This window comes from Falco cherrug, chromosome 8 (assembly GCF_023634085.1).
Source record: "Falco cherrug isolate bFalChe1 chromosome 8, bFalChe1.pri, whole genome shotgun sequence".
NCBI lineage: Eukaryota > Metazoa > Chordata > Aves > Falconiformes > Falconidae > Falco > Falco cherrug.
Genome location: NC_073704.1, coordinates 55,864,480 through 55,877,012, shown reverse-complemented (window position 1 = coordinate 55,877,012; position 12,533 = coordinate 55,864,480). Strand labels below are relative to the sequence as shown.

Genomic DNA, 12,533 nt, shown 5'->3' with positions numbered 1-12,533 from the left:
CGAGACAGGACAGCTTCCATTTTTGCTATATAAAGGTCAATTTGCTAGCAATTTTTCCACAGTGATACTGTAAAATGGGGGTGGGGTGGTTAATGACACAAAAATTGTCAAAGGTTGTGCACCAAGTAAACCTTCATTTTTATGTGCACTAATTCAGCATCCAAAACCACAGCTGAAAGACCCAACATACTAGGTACTACCTAAACATTAACACAATAAGCTTTAGAAGGCAAACACCAACAAAATTCAGATTACTTCCACTTCGCTTAATACTATTTCTATGCTTCTCAAATGACATAACCACCAACTAAAGAGTTCTTACAACATTTTAGATTCAATTCTTCAGTGCAAATTTAAATAACGTTTTCCAGTATCTAAGGTTTAAAAAAAATAATTTACAGCATTCAGTAACCTCTACAAATTTATATATTTATGAAATTTGAGGGCTATGTGTTTTCAAGATTAGGACTAATAATGCAATTATTCTATTCATTTTAAGGTAATTCACTGCAAGGAATCATACAAACAAAAGACCATATCTTCACTCCAGAGTATTAGAAGGTAATTTAATTTTGGAGCTTGCAATCAGAGAAGATGGATGGTGTAAGACAATGAAGAGTGCTTTTGTTTTTTTTAAAGAGAAAACAAAAAAATGCTGGTCCACAACAGCATCTCAAACAAGATTGAGTCACCAACAGGACCATTTCAAAGAACGTAAGGATCAGTTTCCACATCCTGTCAGAGCACTGCCTTCAGCTGACACTGACAGCCCTAAAGGAAATGTGCTGCTTTAACCACGTGCCACCTGCCCATCCTAGGAACAGAATCCACTCCAGGCTGTTATCTGTGAAGCATCAACTATACACACTGTGTTAGGGAAGTGCAGCTGAAGCATTTAAGGCCAAGGTAGGAATGATCCAGCAAGCTTTTATCCACAAGCAGCCATTCAAACAAGTAAAACCAATCACCTACAGCACAATCCATTCCCAGATGAGGTCAGATTTAAGAAAAGGCTACCAATCCCAATTATTAGGGGGACAATTGGAAATAACTGCATCCCGACCAAAGAAACAAGAAAAATCTGCACTTGGAACTGCACTTTTTAAACAGGACTTCATTCATACTGTCCTTGTGTTAAGTTTTGAAAGTTTTTGCAGTTGTGCAAGTTTTATACTACCAAGCCAAGATAGAAATACAGCACGAAATGAAACATCCTAGCATATAAAAAGCTACAAAATCTTCACTCCTGTATGGACACGCAGACATACACAATCCTCATATGAAGTTTTATTTCTGTTGCTATGGCCAAGATGCTACCACAGTATATGCTGTTCCTACACACACCCAAACTGACACTTGTCAAGGCACGATGACATAAAATTAATTCAGCTCAAGAAGTCATAACAGATCAAAACTGAAATTTGGCTCAGTAAACCACAGGGCACGGGCTTGCTGCTTGTCACTGTCTAGCCCACAGTCTAACTTTTCAAGTTATGTAAATGCAGGCACTTTCTACAGAGCTCTTGCAACAGCTCTACAAACCCCAAAGACAGCACATCCTTCCCCTTGCACAGGAAGCGCCTCCCCACTAGGTCAGGCATCCCACACAATACCAGCGTTTCACAATGCTTCCCAAAAAGGTCAGCCAGAAGACTACAAATATTTAGCATGAACAATAAAAAGTATTGCCCAGACAGCTACTGGCCCAGACAGTAACACTGGCATTCAACACGTAGTGTGAATAAAAGATGGAATTTAAACATATGGTATCATATGAACAAAAGCTGGGAGCTACAGAGATTGTATACAGTTCTGCCGGGGTGCGAAATAGTGAAATACAAGCCCATGCTTGGTATACAGCTTAAATAATTCATGTCAAAACATTTTAAGTGTCCTGGAATTTTCAAAAATCTTTGGTTTTGCCAAGTTCACAAAATCAATTAAAACACTGAAATTAAGCCACCTGCTGTTTTTTTGCTAGGTTACTTTTCCAGGCAGATCAGGACTTAGGGGTGGGTGGAAACTGACTTACAGGATTTCACTTTGTCATAAAAATATCTCTGTAAAGTGACAACAAGCACCTGATTTAAAATGAGATGCTCATAACTGTTAAACCTTTTCCAGTCATTAACAACAACTAAACAGTAGGACAAGAAGGAAATTTTCACTTGAGCTTTCACTTTCCTTAATTACTCCAAATTCAGTATTAGAAGTCTGTGGAATTCTGCAAGTTACCAGAGGTCCAGCACATCCAAATAAAGCTGAAAAAGTCTTCCTCCCGAACTCATACAGGAATACTTGAGAGTGTAACAGAACTGAGGAGTGCAGCATTATATTATCTAAGAAAACAATCTAAATTCTAAACCCTGTTAAAACAAAAGCAAAACAAACTTTGAAAACCACATTATATCGCAATGGATAGGCTATGAGAGGCAGCAACTGCAACTCTGCAGCATATTCTGTCACTGACTGACAAAGCATCCAATACTAATAAGAAACCCTTTAAAATTAACTCCACTAGAAATGCGGATGTGTTAAATAAAGCCTCGGTTGTAATTGCTGCCAAGTTCCAACAGAATGTAATACAGGCAAGCAAAGTCCATTGCTCTAAGCTCATTATGCTGTAAAGAGCTCTCACAATACATTATTCTGATTGGTGTAAAAACAAACAAAAACAAAAAAACCCCACAACATTAAAAGTCTAAAACCTTTAAATAAATGATGATGACAATAGGTCAAAGTTGTACACAGCCAAAAAATGGACTTAAGAACAGGACTGGGAAGGCACTTGTATGTGTTTCGAAAATTATCCCCCATGAATTCAAACATCTCCCTGTTCCAAATCAGGACAGGAAAAAGAACAATCTTAAGAAGAACTTCAGACTTCAGATCCTAAGTGAGTGCAACCACAGCTACATTTTAAAAATTTCCCATCACAACCGATTGCTCATGGAAACATTTTTGTTTTCTAACACAGTACTATTCAAAATTCCCTCCCTCACCTGACATACCCATTTTGTCAAAAGCGTATTCCTGGTTAGCCTTAAAGAAAACAGTAGAATTAGGAAGGAAAAAGAATAAAAATCTCACAAGTCTGTCCCAGCTCATTCCACGAGCAGAACAGATCAGCAGTAACACAACACCACAACCACCCTCAAAGGTAACACACATTTTCCCTTTAATAAGTTTTGTTTCTCAAGTTCTGTCATCACATAAAATTTTACCATTTCAGCTGAAGCTGTGAATTATGCCACTTAAACCAGTGTAACCGTTGTTTATGCACCAACATAAATATACATCTGCCACATCACAGGCAGAAAATGCTCACTGTTAAAGCAGTACAGGAGGCCGCAGAAATCTGCATCCATTTATCCAAGTAGGTACATTAATTACATTAACAGAGTAGAGTTTCTACATTTAGAAAAGCATTAATTATAAAGTTACTTAACAGTTACAGAAATATGCTGGGATGTGTGCAAATTTAAGAGTTATTCTCATACTAGTGCCACCAAAAATCACCACAGAAAGATACCGTAATTCCAGTTGGGATCAGAATTTCAGAACCAGACTTAATCCCGCAACATTCAGCTTCACATCTGTGAACAAGATGCTTATTCTCGTACAGGACTACAACTATGAAATTCTAGGTACTTTGGATACATCTTTTAACAAGCAGACATTGTTCTGTAGTCTAGTTCCCACTTTAAATTATTTTTCATGATACATTCTGAACATTCTGAAACTAAAAACATCACCAGGAAAGGCTTTTATTTTTCTATAGGGTAAACTTTGCTAGATAAACTGGGGGGGGGGGGGGGGGGGGGGGGGGGGGCGCGAGCCCAAAACAATATACACAACTCCTATCTGTAACTATAGAAAAGTTCAGTATCACAGTTCAAGACCTGCATTTGTGCACTCCCTAGAACCCTTCCTTCTAATATGCCTGTCCCGTTCTTGGGAGCAAAAAGAAAGGAATTTGAAATACAGAAGAAACCCATTCTTCCGAAACTTAGATTTTATATCATTAGTTTGTGAGGGAGAAAACAAAGAGAAGAAAAGGGAAGGAAGAGGATGAAAAGGTTTATCAGAGGTGCATTTAGAAAAGAACTTCCCTGTATGAGTCTCCGGGAAAAACAAAACACCCAGAAAAACCACCTGGAACTCCAGAGAATGACTCACCGATCCATCAAAACAGCTCTTTCCCATGCAGTCAGCAGCAAGGAAAGCAAAAGATGTCTTGCTCCCATACAATTTAAATTGGCTAATAAGGACAGCACTCAAAAATTTCTGCTGAGAAGGCCAAATACAGTAAGCATACCAAGTGTACTTATAAAGCAGTGAAACATTGCAGCTGTGTACGGTAAACACTGTCATTAAGATCTGGTCAGCATTTCCAGTAATACTCAGTTTTTGTAGTTCACTAGACTGAGTAGTTCAGTAATTTCAAGTAATAATCAAACAGTATTTAGCCTTCAATTTAAAAGTCTAACGAGAGTTGGTAAGCAAACTGACATTCGATCTTGCTATGTAAGAAGTTAACAAGAATAAATGAAACTTTTCTCCCATCTGGTCTAACAGTATGTATTGCTATAGAGCTGTTGCAGAGAACTGTTATTTCTACCTAGAAAATAAATTCACTCCTAAATTACTACCCACCCAAGACTCTGAGTTATGAATTAAGGCACAGCGAAGGTTAATCACTTCAAACAAATGCCTAACATACTTTGCAAAAAACAAGTTTTACTGCAAAACAAATTAGGTCAACCTCTTAACCGTTCATAGGGACTTAAGTGAACATGCATTCACATTAAAGGCATATTAAAAATTGACAAAAACTAGAGACAGTTCAGAAGGGGAAAAAAATCTACATTTCCAACTGTCATTAGTTCTAGCAAGTTTTATATGAAGGAAAAGAAAATCAGTTAAAGAAATGAGGATACGTATTGCAGAGCTGTGAAGTTAAAAGTTTTCTTTAAAGATTTATTTCTGGAGCACATTGGTAATACTATGAGCAGTTCTAGTATGCTCTCAATTATACAGCAAGTGCATTATTTATAGGCAGCTTGTAAAACATCCTAGGCCTTTTATTCTTCAAAATGAGCAGGCAAGACCAGGGAACTGAACGAGGGACTAACACAGGTTAACAAAGGCTAACAAATCCACCAGGTATGCAGCAATATTCTTCCTGTGGACTCGATCAGTTCAAATCTGGTCACACTAAGAGGGGCCACTTGTTTTTTAGATCACAGATTTGCTGAGTTCAGTTAGGCACCTGAAAGACAAGAATCTAATTCATTAAAATAAAAATATAAATAATAATATTTTAAAGTAAAATCTTCAGGAAAAAAACCCAGACTGAATCAACAAAATGAACTGCTCTAAGGTCCTTTTTGACTCTACTGTTTCTTGCCAGTCCAAGGTTTGTTTTATTAACTAGTTATTCAGCTTTTTTTTTTTTTTTTTTTTTGCCATCACAGCCATGTTTGCAAGCCTACACCTACAAGCCTGCCTAACCACATTTGTATCAGCACATTCTGAGAAAATCTGGGCAGCAATCCCAAAGTGCCTCTGCAGAGGATAGAATACCCAGAGGACCTGCACGCAGCGCATTAATGACAGCCCGAGATGATGCAGTCTGTGACAACCCACCTCAGAGAGCTGCATCACAGGAAGACCAGCCACGCAAATAAAGCTAGTATACCCCATCAACTTCACAAAAAAACCTGCAAACCAAATGTGTTACCAGGATGAAATATATTTCATCCTCCACAGTTGCTCATTTAGTTTTTAGCCATTTCAGATAAAGACACAGCCAACGCTTGGAACCTGCAATGCCAGTAACTAGTTACCTGACTGGTAAGAAGTTAAAATATGACTTTCAGGACTTCTCTAGGTCAATACTGATAAGGTTTCTATTGTTGCTGCCTTAGCTATTTGAGTCACGTAAATAAAGAGCATCAGCTTTCAGGCCTGTGAAATAGGCAGCTTAGCTTCCTGCAGTACCAGACTCACACAACAGAAAGATCAAACAAATTGTGAAAATGCTTAGAAAATTCCCTTTTAAAACCCATTCAAACTCAAGACATGCAACTAAAATTTTTTGCCAGAAAAACTCCGTAAGTTGAAGTACCCACTTCTGAATGTTCCTTTCAAGCACTGAACTAATAAAAAAGCAGCAGGGCTCCTCTAAAATGAAAGGAAATGTTATAAAAGTAAAGGCAGGGAAAAATGGCAAAAAGTCTGAATCATATTGAAATCACTAAACATGAACATGCACTTAAAAAGCTAAATGATGGTGAACTGTCCACTCTATGACCACATGAAACATTACTCTCTGAATCCATTTTTAGCTCCAAATGTAAGTCACCACACAAATTACAAAGAATTCCACAGTACTGAAAGAGAGGCTATCTGCATGACTTCGAAGAGGAAACAAACTCAAGTTTAGCAAACAGCTTAGAGGATGTTTTTGCGAGTGCAACATGAAACACTAAGCAGGCTTATACAGTTTTCCACAACACACCCATTTGTTCACATTTTATTGCCATGATGTGCCTTTCTGCATCTGCACCACGGACTCCAGCTGCTGAACCAGAGTGAGAGACTAATCTCTTTCCATCATATCCAAAGGAAGGAATTCCCCACTACTGCTCGCAACCTATGTTGCTCAGTTCGTATGTCCATCAGAATTACGTTGCTGTAACACCAGTAGCTTCTTACTGGACTCGACATAAACAAGGTGAATCCTGTGTGGACAAGCAGCTGCTTTACATTGCTCTCTAAGATTTTTGACATAATGGTGGTCAAAGGCAACTATTTCCTAATGCTATTCAATTTAGGTGTTAATTAAATCCTATCACATCAATCCTATGACATTATGGCTCAAAAAAAGAGCAGCTGATTACCATAGTTAGTAAAACTAACAGAAACAAAAAGATACAGTTTCTCATGCGCAGGCAGCTTGTTATTTAAGATAACTGGCAAAAATAAGCCAAGGTTACAGATAAACCAAAGTTACAGGGTGCAATAGCTTAATGGCTCTTACTTTAAAAAAATATTTTTTCCAACATTTAAATCTATCTCCATTAACCTACAAAAGTGATCAAAGAGAATAATTAAAAATTATTCCCTTCCTTCCCTCCCAAGTCTGATCTCTAAGGGGTTTTCTGTGTGTGTAATGCACCCCAACACAAATATAATTAGAAGTACCCAAGTCCCAAGCCCACAAAACAAGTTAACATAAACTCTTGTACTAAAAATGGCAGAAGAAACAAGTACGGCAACATCTACAAACTTAAAAAGTATTATGAATGAGATCAAAAATGGCTAATATTTATGAGTCAAAGACGTTACAGAAAGTTCCTTTTTCATTGGTAAACGGAAGGCACTTTTTGCCTGTAATGTCTACCAATACTTACGTGCATTAAACAAAAAAAAATTACATTTTTTACTTTATACCCCCAATCACATTCTTTATGCAGCAGGCCCCTCCTCTACACCCCCAAAAAGGTAGCACAACCAAAAAAAGAATCCCTCTAAGAGCGGCCATCTGCCACAAGTACACTTAGCGCACAGAACTACTCTCGGATCACAGAAAAAACTGGAAATTCTCATCACAAACCTTATTTTAAAAGGCTACAGAAGGTCTCCAAAAAAAACCGACTGACAAAAATAGGAAAGAGAGAAAAAGCCCTGTTCTTCACTCTACGGAGAGGCTGCTTCTTACATAAGCATTACCATATGCTTTGGGGCCCGACTCCAGCAGGGAATGACCGGGCACCCCCCCTCCTCCCCCCGGCCCGAATCCCGGCCACGCCACCGCTGGGCTCCCCCGGGCAGGTGGGCAGCCCCCGGCCCCCGCCGGGCGCCTAGCGGGGTCTCCACGCCCGGCTCCCGCAGCCGGGAGGTACAGGCAGACCCCAGGGAGGGAGGGGGGCACCGCGACCTCCACGGCGAAGCCAGCACCTCGGTCGGGACTGCAACACCGAGCAGCTCAGCCCCGGGCTCCAGCCAGGCTCCGCCGCCGGGCCGGGCACCGAACGCCTGCACACGAACGCCTGCATGAGGCGTGCGAAGTCCACAACCCCCCCGATCCCCCCGCACGCACACTCGCCAACCGGCGACCGATTGCCCGCCGGCCGCCTGCTACGCCGAAGTCCCGCATTCATCCCCGGCGCTGCAGAAAGTCCCTCGCATCCCGCCCCGGGCCCCGCGCCGCTCCGCCGCCTCTGAACTCCAGTAACCCCGGCACGGCTCGCCGCAAGCCAGCGCGGCGGGGGGAGGGGGGCGCTGCGCACAGGGAAGGTCGGGGCAGCCCCGCCACACACGGACACAGACACGCGTGCGAGCGGCCGGGGGCGCGGAGGGGCGGCCCAGGCCATGCGCCCCCGCGGGAAGGGGGGCGGGGGGGGCGCCTCAGGCCCCTGCGACGCGCTGAGGGGCGGGGGAGGGGCACTCGCGTGTCTGAGGCGGCGGGTGGGGAATCACCTGGGCCCGCGGGGTCGCCGCCTCCTCCTCCGCCTCCTCCTCCTCTTTGCTCCCGCTCCCCCGGCGCGCGGGGGGGCTCCGCGCTTCACAGCGACGGCGACGGCTGGGTGCCCGGCGGCAGAGCGGCTCCTCGAGGCACCATGGCCGCGCCGCGCCGCCTCAGGGCGCCGGCTCCCCGCGGCCCCGCTGACGGGCGGCCATGGCCCCGCTGCCTGCGCGCGCGCGCCGCCCCGCTCCGCGCATGCGCCGGCCCCGCCCACCCGCGGCCCCGCCCCGCCCACCCGCGGTGGGGCCGCGCAGCGCACGAGGGGCAGCGCCCCCGCGTAGCGGCTCCTACGCTCCCGCGCTGCGCTCCGCCGCGGATGTGGGGGGGTCCCGGGCAGGCGTGCAGACGACGCGGTTTGAGGGGGAAGCACAGGGTCCGAGCGCAAAGCGCCTTCCCGGGAGCAGGAATTCGGCTGGGGAGGATGCGCGCCCGTTGCGCGCCGCGCATAGAGCGCCCTGCCGGCCCGCGGGGATCGGTGCGGAGCGCTGGCGCAGCTCGGCCGCAGCCGCTCCCCCTTCCTCCGCGCCACAGGCAGAGGTTTGGGTTTAAATTCCAATGGAGAGCAGGGAGTTCGCTCCGGTTTGGTCCTGGGGCCGCCCGGGACGGGAGCGACTCGTCGGGCAGCTGCGAGTCTGACGGGTGAGTCACGGAAGCCGGTCAGCGACACCTGAGGTAGCGTCTGGGCAGATGTTTAAAAGGCAGCTCTGCTCTTTTAATCCTATTCTTTACTAGCCTTCTGGAACGGAAAATGCTATATTAATTTCAAATACTAACGCTGACTCTGTTTTCCAGTGGTGTACCGCAGAATCTACAGTCACCTTTGTTGGGAGATCAACCAGAAAAACACCCGATTTCTTGTTCTTCCACGCTGCCATTTTTCAGCCGGTGACCTGTGGCAGGGCAGCTCCCTCACAGCAGAGCACCCTCATGCCTCAGAGCCCTTGCATGGAAAGTCTCGCTAATATTTACTCATTCTGAAGAGGTTGCACGGCCAGGCCCTAGCATGCAAGTGCCAAGGAAAAAATTGTGACCCAAGAGAAGTAATGTTTTTTACTTTAATATTTGGGAAACCACGTTGTCTGGGACAGGAAAAAAAGTTTGCTGCAAAGAGGAATAAGGGAATACACTGAACTGGAAAATCCTGTAGTTCGCAAGGGCTGGGCTAGCCAACCTAATGATTGCTTTTTTCCTTCCATCTCTAATGAGAACTGGAGCATTCACAGATGCAGGTATTAACAATGTGTAGCCTCAACACAATGTCTTTAACTCTATGAAGCAGATAGTAAAATAAGGGGTTTGGGTGTCTGTCCACATTCTGCTTTGCAAAATTACCCTTGTCATGAGTACCCAAAGGTTTTCAAAACACAGAAGAAAAAGGTAGTTTGAACAAGTCTGTGTTAAATTTTATCAAAACCGTGGTAGGGCTCTGCACTGCTCTATACTCAGATGGTTGTATTTGGTGTTAACACTGAACCTGTCTTTTCCCAAACTCTGGTCAGCCCAGAACGCAGCAGAAAGGAGACCAAATGGCACAAGTGACGCAGGTCTCCCAGACAAAAGCCTTTGCTCAGGCACCATAAAGGAGCTCAGCTTATCAACAGAAATTTTCACAAGCTTCAGATTTTAATGCTATTTAAAAATAACAGGCATTTTAATTGTAAAGCTTTTAGTTTAAAACTGTCGATTTGTGCTAGGATTCCTGAACTCAGAAATTCTTCTCCTTAGAACAAATAAATACATGCATGTTTGGCCAAACTAAGGACATGCAAGTTGGGTGTCAGTCTCTTCTCCCAAGTTACAAGTGACAGGGCAAAAGGACACGGCCTCACGTTGCGCCAGGGTGCTTTAGGTTGTATATTAGAAAAAAATTCTTCACTAAGAGTTGTCAAGGAGTGGCACAGGCTGCCCAGGGAAGTGGTGGAGTCACCGCCCCTGGAGGTATTTAAAATACTTGTGGACATGACACTTAAGAGACATGGTTTAGTGGTGGACTTGGCAATGCTGGGTTAACGGTTGGACTCTATGATCTTAAAGGTCTTTTTCAACCTAAACAATTCTATGTGATTATTATTCATAAGCACTTTGTGCTCTGCTCAGGCTTGTTAAGGTTTATAGAGACCCCTCTGCACAGGGCTTCTCTGATCCACCAAGTTCCTCTCCTCAGCAGTTAGTTTCCTCCTTTGTCACTTAATAGGTCCCTGCATGACAAATGCTTGCAGCTCTTGTTTTATGCATCTTTTTATTAAACATGCTACTATCACTTAATTCTTTTGCTGCATATGGGGTAAACACACTGCTCCAAACCCTGGACTCCTGCAGGGAACATAGGAAAACAATGGCTTCACCAGTCTCCAGCCACCCCATCGTTCTGCCTGGCTCAGCTGACTCACTACTGCATCACTGTGTGATAATCCCTGCCAGTACCCCACTTCTTATCACAATGAGTATGAACCAGCTGTCATATAAGGCATAAGAATTTCAGCTTCATTTCTAGGGCCTGCTTGTCTTCTCATGCCGTACATGGAAAAAAAAAATCATGACTCACTTCTTTTCTGTTCTGTGTGGGCTTGGTTCAATGCTGACTGAGGTCAGGGGCAATGGTGCAGGACCTCTTAAGTCCTACTGCCTGTCTTCAGTGCTGCTTCTGAGAAAAAAAGACAGCAAGCAGCAAAGAGACACTACTATATATTCACAACTGTAGACAGGAAGAGGTATTTATAGGAGATGGAGTGGAAATTATTTTATTATTTTAGAATAATTGTATCACAGAAGTGTTGCAGCAAATCACAGACGTTCTCGCTTCAGTGTGCAAGCAAACGATAGCAACTGAACCCCACCTTTCTTTCATTTCATCATCTCTGAGCATTTAATTCTGAAAATGTGTTACTTCACAGAAGCCCAGGTTTTCTAATGCGCAGATGAGGTATGTGGCGTTACCACTGTCTTGTCAGGCATGTCTTTTTGAAAGCACCTCAACTTTCTGCTTCATTTCTCTGGAATTTTAAAAGCCCTTCCTGCATTTGACACTGGGTGGCTAAGAATGCTGAATTCAATGATTGTTTATCTCTCATTATTAACAGAGGCGTTTGGATTCCAAACTTTCAGTGATCAGCAATTGAGGACTGAAGGGGACCACTATAGTGACATCTCATTAAAACTTTCAAAAGACCTTCTCAGAGTTCACATAATGCAGAAGCTTGATTCGTCCATGCGGATGGACAAATGCCAGCATCCCAAACTGCTTGCAAAGAAAATCCCTCTTAAGAATTCTCAAGAGCAGCAAAATACACTGCATGCCTAAGGTGGTCAATAACACAAGCAGTTTTATTTGAAGCTTTTTACAAGCCATTGTTTCAAAAAAATATTCATACGTACATATATAAAAGCAATGTCTTAACAAATAGGTTATATTGCATAAAGTCAGACAAAAGTTAAATAATGCAAAAATTAGGATTGCCTGTGAAACCTGATTTGATGCCTCATGTGTATACCTTATAATGCTGATGGCAGCCAACCCCAAAGCTTTTATGTTCTCACAATTTTATCCTGTTCACTAAATGAAGGAACAAATAAACTTTAACTCCTGCAGAAACACATACCCGAACAGAGGAATTTGGAGCATTACTAGATCCCACAATAGCAACAGAGCCAGTGCATCTCTTTCTCTGGTTTACCTACTCTTACTGCATAGCCCCATCTCAGGAATTCCCCTGCTTTTCCCTGCCTGTGACCCTATTTTCTAAATTTCTCCCCATCACTTAGCTTCTCATCAACCCTCATTTTTCCTTTCATTCTTACTGCTTTTCAGAGCTCTTTCTAGCAAGTCAGATAGTCCCAGTTTCTCAATTTCATATTTATTTTCACTCTCTTCAGGAAACCACTTCTACAGTATCTCTGATAATTACCCATCTCATATGACTACATATATTTTTTTACCACTTTCATAACACTGGAGAGTATAGACTCTAAACAAACAGACAGCTGCTGCGACTGACAACTT

At 43.3% G+C, this 12,533-nt stretch overlaps 1 protein-coding gene and 1 long non-coding RNA gene across 4 annotated transcripts in view; one reads left to right on the top strand and one right to left on the bottom strand.

The window, feature by feature from the left end:
- The window catches only part of RNF145 (ring finger protein 145), a 52,416-nt gene that overhangs the window by 36,506 nt on the left and 3,377 nt on the right, over positions 1-12,533 (bottom strand). Inside the window, exon 1 of one of the 3 annotated variants that reach the window (XM_055717854.1) lies at positions 8,488-8,686. The exons of 1 other annotated variant lie outside the window; for it this stretch is intronic. Coding sequence is in view for 1 of the 2 variants with exons in the window: in XM_055717853.1 (XP_055573828.1) it covers positions 8,108-8,164 (57 nt within the window). In the remaining variant the exon portion in view is untranslated. Of the gene's footprint in view, positions 1-8,107; positions 8,250-8,487; positions 8,687-12,533 lie in introns of those variants that run through there. One more of the 3 variants, XM_055717853.1, reaches the window with a different exon arrangement.
- Positions 8,760-12,529, top strand: LOC114015306 (uncharacterized). Its single transcript, XR_003559154.2, has 3 exons — positions 8,760-9,172; positions 9,326-9,762; positions 11,614-12,529. It is a non-coding gene; the product is annotated as an uncharacterized LOC114015306 (long non-coding RNA).